The sequence below is a fragment of the Zosterops lateralis genome (assembly GCF_965231275.1).
Source record: "Zosterops lateralis genome assembly, chromosome: Z".
Lineage (NCBI taxonomy): Eukaryota > Metazoa > Chordata > Aves > Passeriformes > Zosteropidae > Zosterops > Zosterops lateralis.
This window is the reverse complement of record NC_139800.1, coordinates 59,200,838-59,225,796: the sequence shown is the minus strand read 5'-3', so window position 1 is coordinate 59,225,796 and position 24,959 is coordinate 59,200,838. Positions and strand designations below refer to the sequence as shown.

General features: G+C 38.5%; 1 protein-coding gene across 1 annotated transcript in view; it reads left to right on the top strand.

Moving 5' to 3' along the window:
• Positions 1-6,549: 6,549 nt before the first annotated feature.
• COMMD10 (COMM domain containing 10) overlaps positions 6,550-24,959 on the top strand; it is a 105,071-nt gene continuing 86,661 nt past the window's right edge. The window contains exons 1-4 of the mRNA XM_083883425.1: positions 6,550-6,600; positions 6,735-6,825; positions 9,161-9,271; positions 10,993-11,148. Coding sequence (XP_083739551.1) covers positions 6,569-6,600; positions 6,735-6,825; positions 9,161-9,271; positions 10,993-11,148 — 390 coding nt within the window. The 5' untranslated portion in view covers positions 6,550-6,568. The remainder of the gene's footprint in view (positions 6,601-6,734; positions 6,826-9,160; positions 9,272-10,992; positions 11,149-24,959) is intronic.

Below are 24,959 nucleotides of genomic sequence, written 5' to 3'. Positions count from 1 at the left end.
ACGGCTCCCAGTGATCTCACTGTGGCTAAAGGAAAGGGAAGGGTATAGATATATATACATTAAACTGCACCCTAAACTAAGATAGCATCTCTCAATCTTTTGCCTAAAAATCAGTTTCTCTAATTTGAAATTATTGTGTCTTCCAATGTATTTCCCTTGCTTACAATCATTATTTATCTGGGAGGAGATATTCACCTTCTGCTTTATTAGATGTTATTACTGCAAAGAAGCCAATCTCAGGGAAATGAACGGTGTGTTCCCATATAATTTTTGCATAAAGATGCTTCTTCCCCTTCTAGCCTCCTATGTGCTTGGGCATTGTCTTATTGGAGTTGTTTTAATTCCAAAGACTACATTGTGCATCTCCTGCCTTTTACAAACTTGGAAACTCAGAAAACAATGTAAGATCTATTCACAGTTTCTTCTTGTTTGCCTTCATTGCACTAAGCTAAATAACAAGCTAGAAATCTATAGTATAAAGACACGCTCTATTTAACAATGTGTCTACCTCTCTATATCTGAAATTGTCACAACTCTGAGAAAAAAAAACACAATAGCTGTCCTTTCATATTGTATTGGATACTTACAACTGCTTCTACAACAAAGGCCATTCAAAATGAAGTATTAATATAATTATTAGCATGTTGCTCAGAAGAAACAAAGGGAAGAGCCATTAAATATTATGACTTTTAAGATGTGAAGGTATGTGAAAGACTATGAGCATCTGAAGCTTTATTGGGTGAGTTAAGAGAACGGCAGGCCAAATCTGTATTGGGGCACAAGGCTGACTAGCTAGCCAGTTGTAGCAGGACTACCTCTTGTCTACCTCTATTTCTCTGCTAGTAAAAGTGACACATGATGTTGATTTTTCGCTTGCTCAGTACTTGCTAATCCTTCATGCAAAGTTCCACAGTGAAAAATTATATAACATAGCACTTCTGAAACACAGAGTAGGAATACAATAGATCATAGTACTGTAAAACAACAGGCAGAAAATTGAAATCTTTCCCAAAGTAAGCTCCCACATTTTTAAATAAAAATTGTTATGGGATTCCTGTCCAAATTGGGACTTAACATTAGATAACTTAAGTAACCCACAAGGTTCATTCAGTTTACCAAGCCACATTCAGTTTACCTTCGGTGCTTTAAAAACTATGAAGAACAGTCAGTCCTGGGAAAAGTCAGATATGTGGTTCCAGAAAGTCTACATATTTCAGTTACAACTGCTCCTCCTGGCTTAAAATAAACTTCTGCATATGGCAAAATGCCACTCAATCCCACTGCATCATTAAAACATTAAAAAAAAATACAAAGAGAGAGAGAGAAAAAAAATAAAAAAAGACACATTTTTGAATTATTTTCCAGACCATTTTCATTATCGTTTTAAAAACCTTCTTTAAGAGTACAAATGAACTTTGTCTATGTCCATGCATGTTATGGTAGAACACAAACTTGACTCAGTATAGGGCAAAACCCCAAAGAGATGGATTAAAGAAATATAGACTGATACTTTCTGAATAAATATTCAAATATCCTTAAATACATATTTGCACCAAATGCATTACAGTTGAGTTGGCATGGCAGGATGGAGTGATGAGGGGAGAGCAGTGGAGTGTTGTCTACCTCAGCTTCAGCAAGGCTTTTGACATTGTCTCCCATAGCATCCTGCGGTGGTCCAGATCCCTGTCCGCATTGCCTGGCCAGCTCTGGCACTGAACTCACAGTGAAAGATCTGGTTCTGTATGCTAAGATACATCCCTGATTCTGTGGGTTCTTGCCTTTGGCAGAAGCATGAGCAATGGCAAAGAAGAGGAGAGGACTCTTGTGAGGAATTCAACTGGGAATTAAACGCTTACGGACTTGTTCACACCCAGGGAGGGAACCCACAAAAGAGTTTTCTCTCTTGTACAGCACCTTAAGTATCGGGGTGGGGAAACGGGAAGGGGACGGCTTGGAACCAATCCAATGGGTGAGGGGAGTGACCCAGAACACAAATGACAGTCAACGGAACAAATCAATAATCCAGGGGAGAGCAGGGACCCTGCCAATCCCTCGACATCCTCACTAGAATTTTCCAGACTTCAGGGCGAGGCTGTAAAGTGATGGACAGGACCCATAATTGTGATTGACACCGGACAATCACTCGGGAGAAACCAAGAAGGGTTTAACACGGGGTATATGGGACAAACCATTGTAACTTGTATCAAAACAGTATAAAACAAAGAACAGATGCATGCAGAGAACTGGCAAAACCCAAAATGTATCACAACAGCACCCCTGTAGGTAAACTCAGGCACTGTGGGTTAAATGAACAGCCAGTGAGATAGATCAAGAAACTGGGTGAATGGCAGAGCTCAGAGGACCAGGATCAGCAGAGTAGAATCCAGGTGGAGGTCTATAGTCAGTGGCATTTCCCAGGGATCAGTACTGGCTCCAGTCTAACTCAGTTTGTTTACCAATGACCTGGATGAAGGGATTGAATGCACCCGCAGCAAGTTGACTGGTGATACAAAACTGGGGGGAGTGGCTGATCTGCCTGAAGGCTGTGCTGATATTCAGGGGACCTTGATGGGCTGGGGAGCTGAGCAGAGAGAAACCTAATGAGGTTCAACGACGGCAAGTGTAGAGTGCTGCACCTGGGGAGAAATGACCCCAAGCACCAGATGGGGGCTGACCTGCTAGAAAGCAATGACTCTTTATGTCTGTGTGTATACAAACGTGCATGTGCTACACCAAATGTGAGAGAAATGCTGCTCTCCTAGATTTTTACCTGCTTAAATTGTTTAAGTTATAAGTTAAGTTAAATGCTGTTAAGTTGATGTACTGTTTTAAATGCTGTTAAGTAAAGTGCTGTTGGACCTTTAGGCTATATTCCCCTTTATCCTTCCCCTTTCTATCCTCAGTGTGCCTTCACCATCTTGTAGGTAGTAGAGAGGACCTGTAGAAGCTTTTATATTTGTCCTGGGTTGCAGTGTAGGATGTACACAAAGTATTTATTCTATCACCATCTTCATGAACTGTTGAAACCAGGTGGGGTAGTGTTTTCCCAAGCCTCCTGCTTTTTCTGCTAATGGCCCATTAACGCCTTTGGGGTGTTTTCTGCTAATGACTTCTGGGGTGTCTCCTGCTAATGACCCATGAGTCACAGGTAACTCCCTCCAGGGGTTGTCTCTGTTAATGGGCCATCAAGGACCCATTTCACACTTCTCATGCTATTGTGAGGTGCTCTGCCCAGGGGGAGGAGCCAAGCATTCTCACCTGGATATAAGCTGGTATGTGGGACAGTGCAAGTAGTACTTATCCACTGGATTCCCAGAGGAGCAGAGCTACCAGACCTTTCTACAGGATCACTGCTTCAGGAAGAGCACCTCATCTGGACTGCTTCCACCATCCTGCTCAGGTTGTATTCTGACTCTGTCAGTGATCCTTTGTGTTATTGTATTTATTTTATTTTACTTTTACCTTTTTACCTTTCTTCTTATTAAATTATATCTCTGACTTGGAGCCTCTCATTCATTTTGCTTTCAAACCACAACAATATTAAACCTGTTTTTATTGATACTTTTGCCAGTGATTTTTTAAACAATCTTAAACACTCATTTATGACATGGGTACAAGTGCAAACCAATAACAGATGAATGGATGTTTGAGAAATCACAACTTTTTAGAATTCTTTTTTAGTAACAGAAGAGGTATTAGGATAAAAAAATGTATAATGGTGCACTTGACAGTAGCTTGTCAGGTTAGCTTCATTATGTATTGTTTTCAGTCAGGTGCTCTCTTTCCTGTGTTGCTTCAGTAAGGGTCTGAACATAGAATCATACAGTGTAGTGGTGTGTTTTTGGTTTCATCAGTTTTATGTATGTATTTGTTCCTTGTTTGATATTGTTTTTTATAAGTTGTAATGGTTTGCCCCATGTCACCCATAGTCAACTCTTCTTGGTTTTACCCCAACCCTAATTATATGTCAGTCAGAAGTTATACAGCCCCTGGGTCTTGTCTGTCACTTTGGGGTCTCTCCCAAAAGTCTGGAAAGTTCCAGTGAGGGTCTCAAGTGATTGGACAAGACTTTGGCTGTCTCCCCACCTGAGTTATTGATTTGTTGTAATATGTGTCATTTACCTGCAGAGCCATACCCACATGATCCCTGATTTGTCCTCAGTTAAACCCAGCCCTGAGTTCCTCTCCCCAATAAAAGATGTTGCTTTTGGGGGTTTCCCACTTTTTCCCACTCTTTCTGCCAAGGGGTCACTTCTGCTGAGGGGTGTCTGCTGAGGCGGATACCCTGAACTGAGGTTATCCCCACTGGGGAATGAATAAAGCCAGTGGATAAACCCTGAGCAGAGTCCCTCTTTCTTTCCTGCTGTCGTTGCTTGACCCTTTCGGGCAAACAGGAACCCAAGGGATGGTGAGGTTTGTCCAGGTACCGAGCCGTGCCCTTTACTGTCGTAGTGTCAGGGCTGGCCCAGGCAGAGAGATACAGACATCTCTACAATACAGGATAGAAGAAACTTCCAGGGTCCACAAATCAAACCTCCTGTGTGAAGCAGGTCCAACTGGAGCAGGTTGCCTGCTTGAGTTCTTAACGTTCATTCTCCTGATTATTAATTTTAAATATTCATTTGATGCAGCAAAGCGTGAAAGAAAACACTTTAAAAGAGGTCCAGGTTGTAAAACCGGAAAATTGGCAGCAAACCTGAGTATCACATCCAATACCTGTACCAACTGGAACTTTATGAAATAAGGAAGCAATTGTCTAGACTTCCAGCCACCCTTGCTCATTTTGCCTGAACAAACTTTATAAAATTCTGCTCTCAGGGGAGATTTCCTAGAATGAAAAGATATGTTGGTTTTTTTCCAGTGTGGAGCAAAACACTAATTCTTTTCCAGCCAAGAAAATTTCTTGCAAAAATTGTTTTTTTTTTTTTTTTTCATGCTTTACAATAGCACAGAAAACCAGATTAAATAGTTGAATATAATTGTATTTCATACCAGAACAATAGCTTGGAAAATGTAATGGCCATTCATAACAGTGACTGTGGGTCCAACTTCTGGTAAAAGTTTGTTTCAATTTAAGACAATTTAAAAAGTGGACACTTTGAAATAAATAACTGTTATAAATTATACAGCCAGAGTTGAAAAATAAAAAACAAAATGTATTTTTTGCGTAATGGCGAACATGGAAAGCCACGATAAAAGGACAGCCCCAATCCCAGGATCGGCACTGGGTGAACGTTGGACTGGCCTCTATCGCACCAGTCTCCCCTCGTTCACAAATCCCACCACCATGAGTCCAGTTTATACAATCTTTATAATTCCCCCAGGCTGAGCTCTTTGTCCACTTCTGCTCAGATTGTGTATTCATGCGTCCTCTTTTGAAACAGTTTTACTTCTGAATAGTTTTTGGGGCAGAGCCTGATGAATAGATGAATTTTCTGGGAAGTCCAGTCCTTGAGCCTTATCTGATTTGGCGCATCCTTGATTAATCACCATTAATGGTCTATGTCCAGGGCTGGAACCTTCTTTTCAGGTGTTGATTCATTTTCTTCTTTTGCTGGAGCCATCCATCTCTGAATGCAAACCTAGTTTTCCCAGAACTGGTATCTGCTTATTGCTTTTTATTTTTACTTTATTTCAGCACGAATTATTTAACACAGTATGTTCCTCATACCAATAACCCTTTATAGTTTTAACCAGTCCATTTCTGCCATCAGGAGAAACAAATATGAATAGATGAAAGTGAAAAAAAAAAAAAAATAACAGTTTACTAACACGGAAAACAGCAACAGGCAAAATGTAACAGTGAGTAATCACTAGATGCAAAATTGCTAAATCTTACTGGTCCTCCAGCCAAGAAGAGAAATTTAGAATGGTGAGGGGGCTGCCCCTCCAGGATGGCGGCTCCCCACAGCCCGTGGTTTGAAGGCCGAAGGGGAATTGACGGAGCCGTTCTGGCGGCAGATGAGAACCACGGGCCTCTCTGCGGGTGACTCCGGCCCCGCGGTGTGTCAGGCTGCCCGCCTGAGGGGGTGAGCGGGGCCGCCACACCGTGAGGGCTCGGGGGGTGACCCAGGGTGAGCCCTCGTCCCGCTGGGCTTCCCCTGGGCTCCTTCAGCCCCCGCCGAGCGCCCTCAGGCCTCCTGCAGGGTCAGGGTCAGGGTCAGGGTCAGGGTCAGGGTCAGGGTCAGGGTCCGCCCTTCTCCACGGCTGCCGCTGATGGGGCCAGAGGACTCAGCCTCAAACTGCGCCCGGCGAGGTTAAGCCTCAACCTGAGGAATTTCGCCGCAGAAAGTGTGATTAAGCGTTAGAATGGACTTTCCCGGGGAGGTGGTAGAGTCGCCGTGCCTGAGGGTGTTTAAGAAAAGACTGGACGTGACCCTCCCGTGCCATAGTCTCGTAGTCTAGCTGATGTGGTGGTGCCCGCTGAGGGGCTGGAGCACAACGATCCCAGACGTTTTCCTCCACCTCGCTCCTGCCGTGAGTCTGAGTTCGCGCTGCTCTCGCTGCGAGCGGCGCGGCCGCGCTTGGCCCCGCCGGGCCGCCGTCGGGGGCGGGTCGCACCGCAGACATGGCGGCGCCCATCGTGCCGGAGAGCGACAGGTACCGGAGCTCCGGCGGCACCGCTGCCTCGGGCTCGGGCGGGCCGTGCAGGGGGGGAGAGCAGAGTGGGTCCCGCCAGGGTGCCGGAACGCGGTGGGGCCAGGGCCCCTCTGACCCTCCCTCCTTTCTCCCAGCATCCGCAGGGCCGTGTCGCTGCTCAACGCCGTGGACCCGAGCCGGTTTCCGCGGCTTCTCTCCCGTCTTCTCCAGAAGCTGCACCTGAAGGTTGGCGGGGCGCGGGGGGCCGGCTGGGGGTCCTGTCACACCGGGCTGGGCGGGGAGGGAGCCGGGGCTCGGTGGTGCTGGGAGGGCGCGGGGCCGGGCCCGGTCGGAGCTTGGGCAGCGGGGCCGCGGAGCCTCAACAGCCCTCAGTCCCTTCCCCTCATTCCCTCGCTTCCCATGCTGATTAGTCTGCATGCTCAGTCTTTCTCTGCTTTTGAGTCAGTGGGCTTCTTGGATTGGTGTCCGTGAATTGGTGATTGCAGATTCCCCTGCAGGAATTACCTTTTACCAGTTGGAGCTGATTTCAGCACAGTTACTGACTTGGCTTTATCAGTTTCTCCCTTATCTTGGGAGTTCTGCCAAATGTCATTGAGGCCCATAAATTCTGCATTCTTTGTACTCACTATCAATGGTACATCCTTATTCCCAAGTTTTGTTAACCTTTCGCTAGGTCTGAGGTCACCGATGTATGTCAAGCCCTAAACCTTAACAAGGCAATTCTTCCAACAAGTAATTTGGCTTTCTAAAACCTGCAAGTCACTTAGAGCTTTTTAGCTGCTCTCTGTTTCATGGGTTATTTCACCTTTCTTGTTGATTAGGCTTGAAAGTATACAAAGAACATCCTTTCTTAAGAAAATGTTACCTGTTCTGCGTTTTACAAACACAAAGGAAACACTAAATGGGTGTTTTATTTATTTTTCTGCATTTGTGCATGTCCATCAACTAAAGACACCTGTGGAATTGAGAATAAAAATGAAATCCAGAGCTTATAATGAATATTTCTGTCATCTTTGCAGAAGATGTTTTTGACTGCAGAATTAAAAAAAAAAAAAAAAAAAAAAAAAAACCACAGAAAAAGAAAAAAGCAAATCAGTAGTCAGTTTCATTTCACAGTGCTCAAATGTTAAATGCAGACTAACTCTAAACTTTGTACTAAATATTGCACGAGAAACTATAAAATGAATCTTATACCAGAAATTATTTTGTTGGTTTTATTGTCTTACTGTGTCAGATTTTGTTCATGTCTCTGTTTTGCATTTAGAAAAAGTATAAAAAGAAATGTGGAAACTGTTTTCTGCACACACATACATGTAGACTAAATAAAATATTGCAGGAGCAGCATGCAAAAAATGCAAATATATTAAAGATTATAAGTGTGAGACTGTAAGGATTCACTTGGTTCAGTTGCTGGTTTGGTTTTCTTTCTATAAGCATCACTAGCTTGGATGCTGCTGTTATTGCAGAGAATTTTCTCAGCTGGATATGAACTCTTCGGTAACTGGAATGTATTGCCAACTTTTGATTTGTTCAGTTTGTTCTTTTTACTACTCCATAGCTTTTTAGTAGATCTTCAAAATTTTAATTGGGATTTGCATGAGCTAAACTGGTTATTGTAATTCAGCCCACTCATTCTCATGAATAATTTTACTTTTTAAAGTACTTAATTAAATAACTACTTGAATTGCTGCAAGCCTGAAATGAACTTCAGGCACTGCTTTGTTAAGGCAATGAAATTCTGTGTGTTCTGTGTGCAGTGAAGTTCTCTGTGTTTCCTTTTAACAACGAATGATTCAATTAATGTTTCCATTTTGATACTCTTGTTATAAACGTTGTGATCGTTTAAAGTTTTGTATAATTGCTTGATTTTTTTATTTGGACAACTAAATTGTTTTGTTTGTCTAGCTTTGCAGTTTTGGATTACTAAGTGGTCTAAATGTGGTGTTTGTTAGTAATTGGGTTTTAAAAGAAGGCAGTATCTACATTTTAAATTACTGTTTAATTTGCTGTAGTATAATAAGTACAACTGCTGTATTTTAAAAATACAGCACATTCTCAATTGTCCTCAGTAACACAGTAGGCTACAGATTCAAATTTGACTTTCAAAATATACATTAGGCCTTTATTTCCTTTGCAACAGCATGGGTGATTTTTAGAAAGATATCCAGAATGGAAGAAGCATACTTAACTAACTTAGCTACAGTTTCGCCTTCTGTTTTCTGGGATGTGATTTAAGTAATGCACTTTAAGTAATGTACTTGCCTTATTTTTCTTTATATAAGGTTGTTGGAGATCTGATAATTAAAAGAATATTTCCGTAGTGTCTATGAGGTACAAAGAGAAAGCTTTTTCTTCTGATGTATATCAGGTAATCCTGTGGTACTGTGTTGGCTTTTGATTTTGATTTTCAGTGAGAGGAATTGCTTTTGCTTTGTGACTTCTATTTAGAAACAACTGGATAGCCACTCTGTTTATAAAGATGAGGAGAAAGTTTTAATTTTGATAAGTATGTTCTTGGTCCTTAAATGAAATGTCAGCACTAAAAACTTTTGTACTTCAGGCTGAAAGTACCTTCAGTGAAGAGGAGGAAGAAAAACTTCAAATAGCTTTTTCATTGGAAAAACAGGATCTTCATCTGGTTCTTGAAACTATATCATTCATTTTGGAACAGGTATTTTGTTTTCACCATTAGGCATTGATAAATGCATTTTTTTTTAATCCAGCTATAGATTTCAAAAATAGGACAGTGAAGTTAAAAAGGAATTAGTGAAAATATGTCTGTGGTATATTTTGTATATTTTGGGGTTATGATTTAACTGCTTTTTGTTCATACCTTTCTGATTTGGATGGGATTAGGTGCCTTCATGCAGTGGTTTTTCAGCTAATGTAAATATTAATAGTGAAGTGAGGTCTGCATGACTCCAAGGGAACTCTTAATAACTATGAGATACAGTATTCTCTCTTATTCATTGTATCAAGCCAGCAATAGGTTTTTTAAGTTCTTGTGAGGAAAATCCTAGACAACATTACTGACCACAGCTTAAGTTTTTTTAAGGGTCAGTTATGGAAAGTTTTCATGCACAGAAGCAGTCTGTACTGAGGTGAATGGGCACAACTAATGTAGCTTGAGTATTTGGAGGAATGGATGACTGGATGGTGTAGCATGGTGCAGTGACCCTGTAAACAGAGAAGGTTTTCTGATTACTACTAAAGCTGGGAAGCTGTTGTGTTACCTGGTAAATATGATAACTGTTTTAAAAATTGTTAAGCCAGTGACATTATCCATCCATTTCATGCAAATATAAAAAGTGCAGAGGGCATGCATAGTAATGGTCTTTTGATGGATTTAAATTTAGTCCTCTTACACCTGTCAATTTATGATTAGTTCACTTAATTAACACATTCCCCTGCATTAGAAATAAAACAGTTCTCATGCTCCCATCCGCCAAAAAATGGAAATGAAACCTGAGGTCAACTCCAGACTGGAATTTTTAATTTTCTTCTTGGCAAAACAGCAGAATTACCTGCTGACTGCCTTGTCCTGATTTCCTCAGACTGCTTAATTTATATTATAGTTGTTGAAAAGAAACAGGAAAAGCAGTTCTCTTCTTGCTTCTTTTGCATAAAAAAAAAAAAAAAAAAAAAAGGGAAGAATATTAATATCTGCCAAAAAAAAAAAAAGAGTCCCAGATGGACTACATATTGTATGAGAACTCTTTGTTTTCCTGCTGATAGCTGTGCTTCTTGGAGCAGCTGCTTGTTCTGTCAGATAATAGCTATTCTAACAGCCTTTTAGTCTGTGGAGGCATTATAGATAAAAAAGACTGCATACAGTCTTTGCCACATATGTTATTTCTTTTTTTAACCTGACCTTGTGGTGCCACAGTCCTCTTTTGATAGTGAAGATCCATATAGAGTGTCTTCCACAAAAAAGTTGATACTAATAGGGAGGTAACTCACTCGGTTTAGGCAAACTGTTCATGGTTTTTCCTCATTTGGGTTTGTTTGAATTGTGTGAATTTTGAAAAGTTCTTCTTTCTTGATGGTCACAATTGTCTTCAAAGCCCATGTTTTTTTCATTGATAGCTGCTTTGCCATTATCTACAGTTGAAACCTGTACATACACTCAATCTGGCTTGTGTCTACTTTTTTTGTAGTTTGTCTATCTTGAGAAGAGTAATTTGTAAGACTGCATTTTGAGATAGTTATGGTTTTCCATCTACCAAGTAAGAGGGTTAAGATGAACAGGATGCATATAATTCTCCCTAGTGGAGTTTCTAGTAAAAATCTTGTGTGACCACAGTGGCCATTTGTATTAGAACATGTCTGCTATGACTTATCTATGACTTATAGAAGAGCACTTAGCAACAGCAGTTATTTTTCCCTCAACAGGCAGTCTATCACAGTTTGAAGCCTGCTTCATTGCAACAGCAGCTACAAAGCATTCACCTGGATCAAGACAAAGCAGAAGCATTTGCTAGTGCATGGGCGACTGCAGGTCAAGATATGATTGAAAAGTTCAGGCAGAGGGTTTTGACCCCTCAGAAGGTAAGATGTTTGGTTTTTCTTCTGAGAGAGAATAAAGTATTAGTTCAGTTTAAAGCAAGGAGGTTAAACTAAGGTGCAAAGTTTGTGACAAGTTACTTGGTTAGTTACAGATACAATCAGTTACAGATACTAGATACATTTGATCGAGACAGTTGAGTTCTGTTGCCTTAAGGAGCTGCTGTAACTGCTGTAACCTGGCTATTTACGCATTATTAGCAACCCACATACGGTTTGTGGAGGGGCTTCACAACATGGCCAGGGGACAATGTGGTCATGAGCATTTGTGGTGGTTGAGCTCATCAGGCTGGTCATTCTCTGCACTTGTATCTGAGCTCCTACCATCTTTAATTTTCTAAGCTGCTTGCTTAGTGAATTTTGCGAGATATTTATTACAATTTTGTGGTGTTTTTCTACAATGGCATATTATCTTGCTTCCTATCTGCCTATTGCCACTTAAAACTTGCTATATGCTTTGGAAGTGTCATTGTATATTTAGACATATATGTCTATATCTATGACAAGGTATAATAACATCATTTTGTTGATTCATAATAACTCTTCAAATGCATAAGGAATTGTATATAGAGCACAGCAGTGTCAGCCAGGATCAAATTTTTAGAAAGAATTCTGCGACACAATTCAGTTACTCTTACTTTATTTTTATCATTGCTGTATATCTTTCTGGGATAAGATTCAGTTTGTTAATTAATGGTTTGGTTAGTAAGAGAAATGTAGAAAATAAATTGTATATATTGAGTACACATGATGCACAGAGAGAACTGGAACAATGTAATTTGTATCATCCTGCTTATTCCTAAATAAATCTAGAATTTCACTTAGGTGTAAAATTCACATTTTGAGAAGAGAAGGTATATCTATAGAACAGATTAAAGATAGTCTGAATTCCGTCACAGTTGATTTTTTCAAAGTATTTAAACTCTATCCTTTGTAAAACTGGGTAATTTTAGGCACAAAACTTACAGAATTCTGATATGCAAAATTATAATAACTCATGAATCTAACAGAGTAAATGACTGATAGTATAAGTATGCAAAAAAAAAAAATCAGATATCTTGGGTTTCTCTTTTTTTTTTTTTAAATAATGTTACCAATGCGGAGTGTACAAGTCCTGAAGTTTAAACGGTATAGTGGTACAGTATGTATAGAGGCAGATATGACTGTCCATTGAATGAGATAAGTAATTTGAAAACCAAGTGAAATAATGAAAGATTATAAGGTAAATTTTTCAACATACAGAGTAAATGTGCAGAATGGAAGGCAGTTCTGAAGACAGCCTAGAAGCAGATGTCTTTAAAAATTTTCTTCAGGCAGGCTATGCATTAATACATATTTTACTGCTGGCTCCTCAGCATATGGGAAACTAATAAAAACACCTTTCATTTCCAGCTTGTACCATACATACCTGTGGTCATTCCATGACCTGATTTGGGAGTCTCATTGCTTTGTTACTTGTCTCCAGTTTTGTGAGTCCTGTAACATAAAATGTTTCTGGTTTATGTTACTTTCTAAATTCAGCGCCATCTGCTAATGCAATGGTGTTTTCCTACTATATTGTATCCCATATAAAGAAGTTTTAAACTGTCGTTTTTAATTGAGCTTGCAGGAAAGCAACTGCAAAAATATTGTAGTGCCATTTATTTGCTTTTTAGTGTGAAATCAGGTTTAAATACAGGTGTGTGCTTCAACATATGCTTAAACCATCACTTTTTCTCCTGCCTTTTTGCCCAGATAACAGGTTGAGTATCAGTTTGAGTGTAATTTGAATTGAAACTTGGATTTGCTTTCTCACTTTGTTTTGAAAGTCTCTGAAGTATTACTCCTGTAAACTTGAAGTTCATGAGAGTTTTTCTTAAACATTAAGTTCACAAAACTAGTTGCTGAATAAAGGATTTTTTCTGCTAGCAAGAAGTAGAATATTTTTAAAATTGCTTTGTAATGGACGAACAAACTCCCGTGTCCTCATAATCTTCTGAATCTCTTTGTAATATCTTACAAGTGCAGTAGGTGTCTGCAGGTTTCATGCAATATTGTGTGTAATCACAAATCTGCATTTATATTCTGTGTTACCTTTCTGTACCTTAAAAAATAGTGAGCAAAATATTCTCTTGTGATACATTGCTGTACTAGCCAATTTTCTGTAAATGTTCATCATCATCTCTTCAATTGAAGTTAAAAAAAAGTTTATAATCCTGAAAAATACTTACAGAAGATTCTTACTTTTTAGATTAGATATACAATTTAGGTATTTATATTGATTTAGAGATTATGTTAACTTACTTATTTTGTACAAAGAGATGTCTATTGAATTATTAATACCCTCTTCAACCTGTAAATGTGAGTGTAACATATTAAACAATTGATCCTATAAATATGTCCTCTGTATCAGTATTTGTTTACATGACCATTTATGAATTCCCAGTTTACATTGTTCACTTATTTTCCAGAAACAATATTCTGTACAGAAAAAGAATGACATATCACAAGTTCTAGCAACATAATCACAGGATAGTGGTAGCTGGGAGGAACGTCTGGAGTATATCTGATGCACTGCCTCTGCTCAAGCAGGGACATCTCAACTGAGTTGCTCAGGACCATATCTATATGGCACCTGAACATCTGTGAGGATGCAGATTCCACAACCTTTCTGGCCACCTTTTGTCCATTCTTAGCCACCTTTGAAGTGCCTAAATGTTTTCCTGTGTTCAGAGAGAGCCTCCCATGTTTTAGTTTGTGCCTGTTGCCACTTGTCCTGTTACTGGGCATCACTCCTACTAAAGAGTCTGGCTCATTCTATATAAAGAGTCTGGCTCAGTCTATATAGCTTTCCTTCACATAAGGAGTTAAAAAGCTCTCTTGTGGCTTCTTCTCATATGTGAGGTGCTCCTATCCCTTCATCATCCTGGTGGCCTTTGCTGTCCCCTTTCCAGTGCCTAGATGACTCTTACATTGTGGAGCTCAGCACTGATTATGCTGCTCCAGGTGAGGCCTCACCATTGTTGAGTACAGGGGAAGGATCATTTTCCTCACCCTGTGGGCAATACTCCTAGAGCAGCCCAGGATGGCTCATGGTTGACTTGTTGTCCATCAGGAGCCTCAGGTTCTTTTTCGCATGGCTTTTTTCCAGCTGGACTGCATCCAGCTTGTAGTGGTGCTTGTCCTCTCCATTGCAGGATGTTTCACTTCCTCTTGTTGAACTTTATGAGAAGAGCTGTCAGACCATTTCTCCAGCCTGTTCAAATCCCTTTGGATGGCAGCACAACCCTTTAGTGTACCAGCCACTCCTCTCAGACCTCACCTGGAGTATTGTGTGAGGGGCTGGCTGAGGGGCCTCCCACATGGGATGGACTCAGATATGTTGAAATGGGTCCACAAGAGGGCCACTGAAGTGATGCAAAGGCAGGAACACCTTTGCTGTGAAGACAGACTGAGCGTAGGAGTTGTTCAGCCTGCTGAAGAGAAGGCTTCAGAGAAACATTGTTGTAGCCATTCAGTATTTAGAGGGTGTTTATGAGAAGGATGGAGAGAGATGTTTTACCAGGGCATGTAGTGGCAGGACAAGGGGCAATGGTTTTAAATGGAAGGATGATGGGTTTAGATTGGGTTTCAAGAAAGAAATTCTTGATGAGGGTGGTGAGACACTGCAGCAGGTTGCCCAGAGAGGTTGTGGATGCCCTGTCCTTGGAAGTGTTCAAAAGATTGGATGGGGCATTGATTAACATGATCTAGTGATCAAGATGTTCCCAGCCGATGGTAAGGAGGTTGGACTAGATGATTTTCAGAGGCCCCATTCAATCCAAGCCATTCTGTGAGTCTATGAATGCTAGTCATTGGTTTTTCTTTTCTCTTTCACATTCTTTTAAAAATACATACGGGCTTTTTCGTTATCACTGTGTGTTTCGTAGGGACTGTTGCTGACTGTTGAGGTGGTGTGCAGCACGAAATACGAATTCAGAATTTAGTTCATATGTGATTCCTCTGTACTTTCACTTACCATGTGCTTCCTGCACATTAGTAACTCTGAGTTTTCTTTAAAGCAGCTTTAGTGGGTGCATAAAGGGATTGCTTGTGTGGATCCGAGGGCAGAATCAGGGTCATGATTAACATTACTGAGGTCTTGATAGATCTGTTCCAACACATACATAGTGTCCCTCCACACACTCACAAGACAGAGTTTATGAAATAACTAGGAAAGATCTATCTGGAATTTCGTATTGTGTTTTACTTAAATCTGAGTGACAAAGTAATTCTAAGTCTCTCCTGATGCGTGGTACTTAGAGGTTGTCTGTTACAGAGGTATTGAGATGCTGACAGTACAGTATTTTCTGTTGTGTACACAAGAAGGACTGCGCAGTAATCTTCCATTTCTGTTTCAAAACAATAAAAAATGGCAGACAATTTTAGGTTTTTTTATTAGGGGTGTGGTTTACACATTAAGAAAATGTTGGAACGTGTGGGATTGATTACCTTACGGTCAAAACTAGTATGTAACTGAGTGTCTAAGTTTGTTATTTCATAATAAAGCTAAAAAAATTGACTTCTGCCATTTTTGAGAGTAGGCCAGTGGATCTTCTGGTTTGCAGGAGTGTTCGGGTTTGGACTCGAGATCACTAGTTATTATGAAAAATAATTTCTTACAGATAATTTGTCTGTATTGACATGTTTGTTCTCTTCAACCAGATTCTTTTCTCTCCTGCAAAGTACAAGTTGTTAAAAAGTAATATTATGAGTTCTGGGTCTTGTCAATTCTGTGCGAAAGTGGAGGTGGTAATGTGCTGGTTGATACCTTCATTAGGATGACAAGTCAAATTGTGTTTGTTAGAGCAGCAGAACAAGTATTTCCCAGAATATTTTAGGTGAAGTTTTCTGTGGCATATTGAACACTATTTCTAATTGTTTGTGAAAAACTATTCTTTTTTGAACATAGGTTTTTGAATTTTTTTTTGTGCAGACTGCTTAGTAGATAAAGATGCTATTGACTTGAGAAATTAATAAAAACTGTGGAGTTAAAATAAAGCCGTACTGTTTAATACTATTTCTCATTTCATCTTTTCATTTTTCTTCCCTGAATTATTGGGCAGTTTTCAGCTGCACAGAGTCATTAATTATTTATATTCTGCTGTTGCATTAATTGGTTCTTTGGTCCTTATATATGTATGACAGTGTCATTATTTCTGCTGATGATAATACAATCATAGTTAATTAAGATGATGGTATTTGTATAATTTTTTCCTTTGAACACATTCTTAATCTAGCCTTTAGAATAATAGGCCAGTGATAATAGTTTGGTATCAGTCTGATCCAGTTTTTCAGTCTTTTCTTGGTAATGTATAAGTTTAGAAATGAGGGCACAGTGATCAGATTAAAATGTGTTTTTTCCTCCCTGCAAAGAAGAGTTAGATTTTTGATACGTTTCATTCTGAATTTTCATGGCTGTTTTACGTCAGTTTTGTTGCTTTTCTCCACTTTTCCTCCCCTTAATATTATGTTCTCTGTATGTGTTTCTGTGTTCTTCACAAATCTCTGTTTCAGCGTCAGATCAGGCTAAGTGCTTAATAGCTTTCTAGTTTTGGAAAACTATTCAGGGTATCCTTAAAATACATGAAAAATAAAAAAGTCCTATGTTGCCAAGCAAGAGGAGTCTTTTATAGCTTTCAGACAGCATTGCTTAATATAATGATGCGTGGGAATGCAACTAGTGAAGTTATGTACCTAAAATTCTTGACAGAGCTGTCAGTTCTGTATCTTGGGTGCCTATTTGAAGCCATATGGGAAAAACACAGTGATTTTCTCAGAAACTTGCCTTCTTGCTAATGGGTGTATATGTAATCTTAATATGCTAAATTCCCTCTGCTAAATGCTGGCACATCTACAGAAATACCCTGAAACACATGCATCCTGTGGTTATGCCAAAAAAAAAGACGAGAATTGGTGTGTGTATGTCATGGCAGAATTTTTTTTTTCTGATATCGGAAGAATGCAAAACAAGGAGGAATACAGCTCAAACTATAAGAAAGAATTTTACAGTTTCTTGTTAGTATCTGATCAACTGATCATTCTTACAGTGACAAGCTGAGGTCACAAAAGCAGTGTTTTCCCTGTGGGCATTGTCGCAGTAAATTGTGAACCAGCTTGCATTATGTGATTCCAATCCACTCATGAGACAAAGAGACTGCAAACGATGAAATACAAAGTAAAACCATACTTTTTTATACCTAATGAGATTATTTTAATGACCTGCTGCAGCACAGCTGAGTCTTATTCTTTCACTCAGCTTTGTTAGTAGGAATTTTAAATGTCTACAGTTTTTAGGTAGTACTTCTTAAAGATTTTTTAATGAGTTACTTCCTATCCTTACCCTCTTCTGTTTTCTACCAAGAAAGTATAAGTTATGAAGGTCGGAAGAAGGTGCATTTTGAGAATGTTTAGAAAAATCTGTAAGTTTATTTCTGTTCTTACATGCAAAATAGCATTTTAAAAGGTTATAAAATGAGTACTCTCCTTGTCTTGTGTAGCTTCCTGTGTAATACAAATCATAATTTTTCCTCAATATGCATAAGAGTTTTTGGAACAGGGGTCTGGTTGTGATTTCAAGGCTTGAAGTGAAAGGTAGCTTCTGGGTTTGTTTTTTTTTATGCCTACTAAAAATGTTTGCCTTATCTCTAATTCAAAACTGTCCAACTCAATCTTTCCTCCATTGAATCTTGTTACATTTTCTGATAGATAAAAACACCAGTCAGCCATGGCTTAACAAAAGTTGTCAGATTGGTGCATTTTTACTGCAGCTCTGTTCCCACAAATATGCCATAGACGGAGCACAACGGGACATTTCCATTACACAGTGAGACCCTAAAGGCTACAGTTTTTGAAATCAGAATGCTGTTTCTAATGTTTGTCATAGAGTCTCTTTCTTTTTGCTTTCAAGCTAGCTGTTTATCAATAAAAACCAGTTAAAGATGAAAACTTGCAATAACTTCAATTAATGCAAAGTCTCTTGAAGTTGTTGCAGCTTAGCAGTGGCCTTACTCTACCAATTTCATGTCATGTAATTTGTTTTGTATCCTTCCTTTTAAACCATACTGGATCTTTTTGGAGGGTGTCTTTTTCCTGATCTCCAAGGTTAAAGAGATGAGGGGGTTTGATTTGAATATCCAACAGAGAAGTCTGAAAATACTGCTTTTTCTTGGTATCCATGCTAAGTAAATGTTGCTGAAGAGAAAAATTATTTTATCCTTGAAGACAAAAATTGGAAATCAGAAGAAATTAACCTCCAGCTAGTCTCGGATGAAGAATCTAGGTAAACTTAAATATTTTCCAATAAGGTGAATTTAGGGCGTAATTTTTACATATTTTTGTTTTAGAGTTAAGTCCTAGTCTCTTCTCTTTTTAATATGCTCCTAATACCTTCTCTGAGAGGTAAGTAAGGTACTGGCTCTTTGTTTTGTTCCTGTTGCTTTTTCTAGCATTCATTACAAGCTGCAACTGGCAGCTTATGGAGTTAAAAAACTTACTATTCTTCATTTTAATTTTTTTACTGCATTCTTAAGTTACTTTTGTTACTTGGGAAAGTTATGCTGAAGGGTCCAAAATTGCGTAGCAAACATGATGTGTTTGTTCACATTAGTGAAAATTCTTCACATTCAGTACCTCTATCTTGCTTAGTTTAATCACTTGGTTTAATCACTTTGACCTAACCTATTTTCAGTCTCTTGGTCATAACAGTGCCTTCTTTTGAGGCTGAAATGCTTTTCTTTCCCCTCTGGCAATTGTGCTCCGTTTGGTCAGTATTTTATGTGATTCTGTAAATTCACTGTCTGTCCACCTAGCCCAATCCAACTCTTTCCTTGCCTTTGTACTACAACTTTGTAATAATTATTGAAATAACTACCTTTATTTATAGTTATTCTTGTCTACTGGTGAAAAATATAGTTCCTCCTTTCTCTTTTGTTGTTTGTTTGTTTGTTTTTTGTTTGCCTGTTTGCTGATGGTCTCACAGTATCTACAAAATTACAGCAGAGTCTGGTTTGACATTGCATTCTAGTGTTGTGTCTAGGTATATAGGATCCATCCAGTGATTCTTTCTTTTACGTTCATGACTGAGAAACATAGCAAAAATATCATTAAAGTTTCAAAGTCTAGTCTTAAAAATTACAGTGAGTCACTGTAGACTGTGCCACTTCTGCTTAACTTGGCTGTGCGTATGTGTTATGACTGACTGTAACTACAGACTTGTAGTTCATAAAAATCTGCAGCCTATTGTACTGAATCTGTTATCTGGGTGAGTGGTTGTACCTACAGTTTCATTGATAGTTATGTACTATTTTTATGGGGACTGCTCCAAATCGTGTGTTTAATTTGAAGATTTGCGTAATGCTGTCAGCTAAAGATGCTAGTCCCTTATTTTGTAATCCATATATACTGATACAATATGAATATTACAAATTTTAAGCCTGTCATTAAAGAGTACTTATCACTGAAACTACAAAATGCCTCAGTAACCCATTTATGAAACAGGGATACTGAACTGCATTGAAGTTAAATAAGTTTGTCCAGTAGAGGGATAGATTTTTAACTACTGCATACTTTATTTTCTATTAAAAAATAGAAATTTTTTTCTATGCTATTAAAAATGTGGTTAAGGATTGCAGTCAGAAATTTCATGCAACCATATGAAAACCCAGCTGTTCCAATGCAGGATTGCTCACCTATGGAGCAATTGTTACAGCAAGACCTGCTGTGAATGAAAGAAGCTGCAGCATCCAGAACTTCCTTCAAAGATGTTCATGCCACCTGAGTCCAGCTGAAGTCAGTAGGAACAATACAGAATAGAAATCAGTGTGTTTGTGCAGTCATCTTCCATGCTCACAATGCTCAAGTTTCCCATCAGGAGAAAATTGGTGTTTGATCTGGGGCTTATCTTAAAAGAAACACTCTCTTCCTCATGACAGATTATTTCTGTGACGAAGACCCTACCTGTGGTGATTGCCGAATTTTTTCCTGTCAGTCCTTGCCTTCTCTTAAAAATTTTCCATTTTTTTCTGTTTTAATATTTTTTTGCTATATTGAGTACACCTTTGGCTACATCCTGCTGCTGTCTCCCATGCATTAATACTCTTCTTGAGCTGGAGAGAGTTTTTGAAGGAGTTCATAGACAGGCATGTTTTGTCATCCTTAAATCATTCTTAAATTATTTTTGTCACCACAGTAAGGAAAATTGATATTTTCATTTCTATAATTTTGATTTTTGATTCTGGACTGCTGAGTTTGCTGATGAAAAGTGTAATTGGCACTTCCAGCTGTAAATTTTAGAGAGAAGAATTAATGTTTCCTCTAGTTTTATGCTGGTGTGATTACACAGATAAGAAGTTGGAGTAATGTATTGCAGACCAATTTTTTTTCTAAATATATAATACAGATTTTGTCTTCTCCTATCATACAAAACTGATAGTTGGTATTGCAACATGCATGTATAGTTTTAATATATTTTCTTTAAGTGAAAATTATTCATTTATTAAACTGTGACTTTGTATATTTTTTCTAATTAATTATTGAAAAATGAAGGGAAGAGATCCCCAAACTTTAAACATAGATATTTTGATTTTTGTTTTCTACAATGAATTGAGGTATATTTTGCCTTCAGTGCAGGAACTAAGTATGGCAGTTGAATTAAACTGAGTGAAAGGATGGCTATTCTCATTTTCCTCTAGGTTATTTGCTTAGAACAACTGAAAAAATACAAGTGAAAGAATAGCACTAGAAAATTCTTACACTGAGGATTATTTATTTCCTCAAAGTATCTTGTTGAGTGGAAAACATTTTTTAAAGTTTTGTTGTCAGTGTGATGTATACTACTATAATAACATGAGAAAAAGATTTCCTGAAGATGTCTTGCTTACTCCGTTATGTCTTTATTGTTCATAACAGTTTCAATTAGTATAGTATGGATGGCTTAAATTACGTAAACAGCTCTTTCAATTATTCCAGGAAATGCTTCATTCATAAAGTTGGACTGTTCCTCTCAAATTAGAAGGAAAAATAGCTGAAGTGAATGAGTTAATAATATCTGAGATAAAATGACAAAATTCTGATTTCGTTTGTTAAAATAAGATGCAATTTCTCTCTTTGTGTAACTGTCGTATTTGAAATGTTATAAGTACCTTGCTAAGGTATATGTGGGCAGAGGCATTCAGTTGTTAATTTTCCCTATTACTGCAAGCAGCGACATTATGTAGGGCACTTTTTCAGGCTTCATTTTTAAGGTATAATTTTTGCTCACACTGGGGCTATTAAAGGTTAGTTCCTTTTTTTCTGCAGGTGTAAGAAATCTACTTCCTCAAGAATAGGCTGAAGGTTGGGTTTTCTTCTCCCATTTATGCCCTCTTCCACAGTATTATTTACTCATTCTTAACACTAAAATAGTAAGTGTTCACACTTTGCAATCTTAAGATGTGAGTACTTACTTTTGACTGTGGATTAAGGTAGCCTATTAAGTAGGGAGCACTCCAGCATTGATGTGGTGAAGCTGAACTTACCTCCAAGAGTAGCTACTGTGTGTAAAGTGATACATGCTCTTACCGATACACCACATTTAGTAGAAATAGATAAGGAGACTGTAACTGTGCAGAATAGTGTTGTGCTCTTGTGCATTATGGTGTTTTTAATAGAAAGATCTTCAAGCATGTCAGTTTCTTTCTCAGGCTATGAAAGGCATAATCTCATGTTCAGTAACACCAGAGTTATCACAAATACCAGATAATTTTGAACTAAATGCTCTCTCAAAATAAGGATTAAATTATTTGAAAATCAAATGGGTGGATCTGTATACCAGTGGAGCATGACACTAGTTTCTGTATTGCTGTAACTGACTGACTTTATCTGCAATAGTTTGTTAGGCTTCAGCCTAATGGAAGACTGTGTTCTCTGGTACCTGTAAAAAAATGAGCCAGTAAGAAGTTATTGGCATTCTGTTTCCTTTATGCAGTTTTTAAAAACCTCAGAAAAAATGAAGTCAATTTCATTGCTTCAGCATGTCCTCAAATTAATCAAACTGTAATCAGAACAGAAGTAACTAGATGCACTTAAACTACCCTGAAGTCGATCTTCGAGTATGGACATAAAGTCAGGAGACCTGGATGTTATTTCGTAGCTATGCAAGTCTACAGAAGCATTCTGTGACATAGAAAGCTGCTGGCAGCCAAGAACAGGGGTGTCCGTGCTAATCAAGTCTTTCAGCACCACTAGACCAGGAGGGGTCGACCCCACAAGGGGAGCCTACAAGAGAGTTGTAGAAGAATTTTTTACTAGGGCATGTAGTGATAGAATGAAGGGAAACGTCTGAAAACTGAGAAGGGGTAGGTTTAGTTTAGATGTTAGGAAGAAATTCTTTACTGTGAGGGTGGTGAGGCACAGCAATATGTGACCCAGAGGAGCTATGGATGCCCTATCCCTGGAAGTGTTAGAGGCCAGGCTGGAAGTGGCTCTGTGTAACCTGGTCTAGTGGAAGTTGTCCTCGTGTGGAGGAGAGGGGAGTTGGAACTAGATGATTGTTAAGATTCCTTCAACACCAACTGTTCTATGATTAGAAGCACATAGTTTTCTGCCAAGATTTGAATTTGCAGAAGGAATGGTAAGATTTATTTTCATTTGTGCTCCTGTTACTGGCTTTTAATTCTGACTGTGGGCCACAAGCTCAGTTTGCTTTAAAATTCTTCTCAGTTAGAAGGCTTTACCAGTTCCTTAGCAACTTTGTGGTAATGAAGATCTTTTGCTACCTAAAAAGGCACAAATTAGGGAGTTTTGTTGCTTTAAAAAAGTTCAAGCAGACAAACTAAACCATAGCCCATTGACAGGGGATGAGATGCTGAATTGAAATAATACTGTTGAAAAACTGTATTATACAGATGATTTTCAAAGATTAAAATTACATGGTAATGTTATCACTTTTATTTACCAATTACCTTAAAGCTATACTGAAAAAATTTGCTGTTGTACTAGTAGCAGACTTCTACAAATTGGATATGTTAGTTTGCCTATGGTGTATGTTCCTTTCCCATCCAGGGCTTTCATAACCTGTTTTCCTTTATAAGCATAAAACTACAGGTCACTTGCTGCTAGTTTAGAATTGCTTCTGCATCCTTTACCCACCAGGCTTCTTAACCAGTTCAATCCAGAACTGTGTTTTTCCCTCTTTTTAGATTTTAAGATGAAACACTGGTTTTGTGCATTTTTCTTGCTCTTCGCTAACTGCTAATCAGTGTTTTTCTCTCTGCCTGTAGAAATGCTCATGGTCATTTGCTTGCCAGAGAGGCTAATACTGGATATAGCAGGATCTTCATAGTATTTCCTGTAGCCAGGTTATATCTAGCGGATTGTTAAGCAGCATTTAACTTGTAATGCTGATTAATTGTCCACATATAGTATAGTATATCCAATCAAGTATATTTTCCGAATATAAAATTTTATTCTATTTAGTAAAAGCTAGTTGTTCTGAAAGCAGCAAGAAAATGGAGAGCAAGAACCTGAACAAAACAATTAGATCTTCATTATAGGTTAAATTTGATCTGTAAATTAACTGGCTGTCTCATAACTGTCTAAATGCCTGGTGGTTATAAAAACCTCAGCGCTGTTGATTTTATGTGTCCAAGCAGTATTTCCATAGTGTAGTTCTTGCAGGTTCATTGCTGTGTTGAGCAACTCATTGTTGCTCTTACTTTCTGTGAGTCTATGCTTAAAGTGCTTTCTAAGGGACAAACAAGTGCCAAATCATGGATGAGAAACAGTGGTTTGCATGGTATTATGGCATCCTGCTAGCACCAGTAAGCTGCCATATCAGTGACTTCTGAGAGCCATATAATACTGGTCTTCTGTAGTTTCTGTAGTGATTTATTATGACCCTTCTAGAATGAGGTAATTTACATGAAAATTCCAGTTTTCTGATTTAAAATGAAAACAAACTTCCAGTCTTTATAAGTGTAGAGACAGACAGGAGGTGCGATCTCAGTTTATCAGCCAAGACCAACTGAAAAATATCCTCTTTTCCTCCTCTGGTATTGACTGAGTATTTAAGCCCCTTTTTCTTGTCATCTTTTAAAAATACTCGACCCTGCTTCAGCAGTTTTGCTGAAGTTGGAGGTATTAGGTAAGAAATTTTAGGTGAATACATATTTTCTGAGATTCTGTTCCATTTCATTGTCCCTGTTTCACAATACTTCCCCTTATTTTGTTTCTTCAAATTAAGTGCTTGCCAACTATTTTTTAGTGTCAATTTCTTGTTCACTTGGGCCATGTCCTTGCTTTTTCAGATTGGAGCCCTGCAACATGCCTATTATTGACATTTGTTCTGCTTTACTTCTCAAAGTTGTAGTCCTTCATTCTTTGTCTGATAGCCTGGTTCTTGTATGGTTAAGATGATTAGCCTGAATTTCTTTGTCAAAGAACATTTTCTTGATTTCTTATTGGAAAGTGTAAAATAAATATATCTGTGTAGTTGGGAGATGTATTTTTTGACAGCTAATATAGAAACTTGAACTATTTGACAGACTTGAATTTCTTCTCAGTTTAGGTTTAATTTGTAATAAAGTTTAAGAGCAGCAAAAAGTAGAAGTAGGGAACTGTGGTGAAGATATGCCAGGAGGAGACGAAAGAGTATGTAAAAACACAGTGGGCTGTAAGAGAAATGGTGGATTCTGTGGGTGTTAATTTTGACTGTGTGGACCTTGATTTAGCTGGAGATTGTGCTTGAAGTTTATGTCAGCTGTAAAGGCTGCCTTGACATTCAATACACTGGGCTTTCT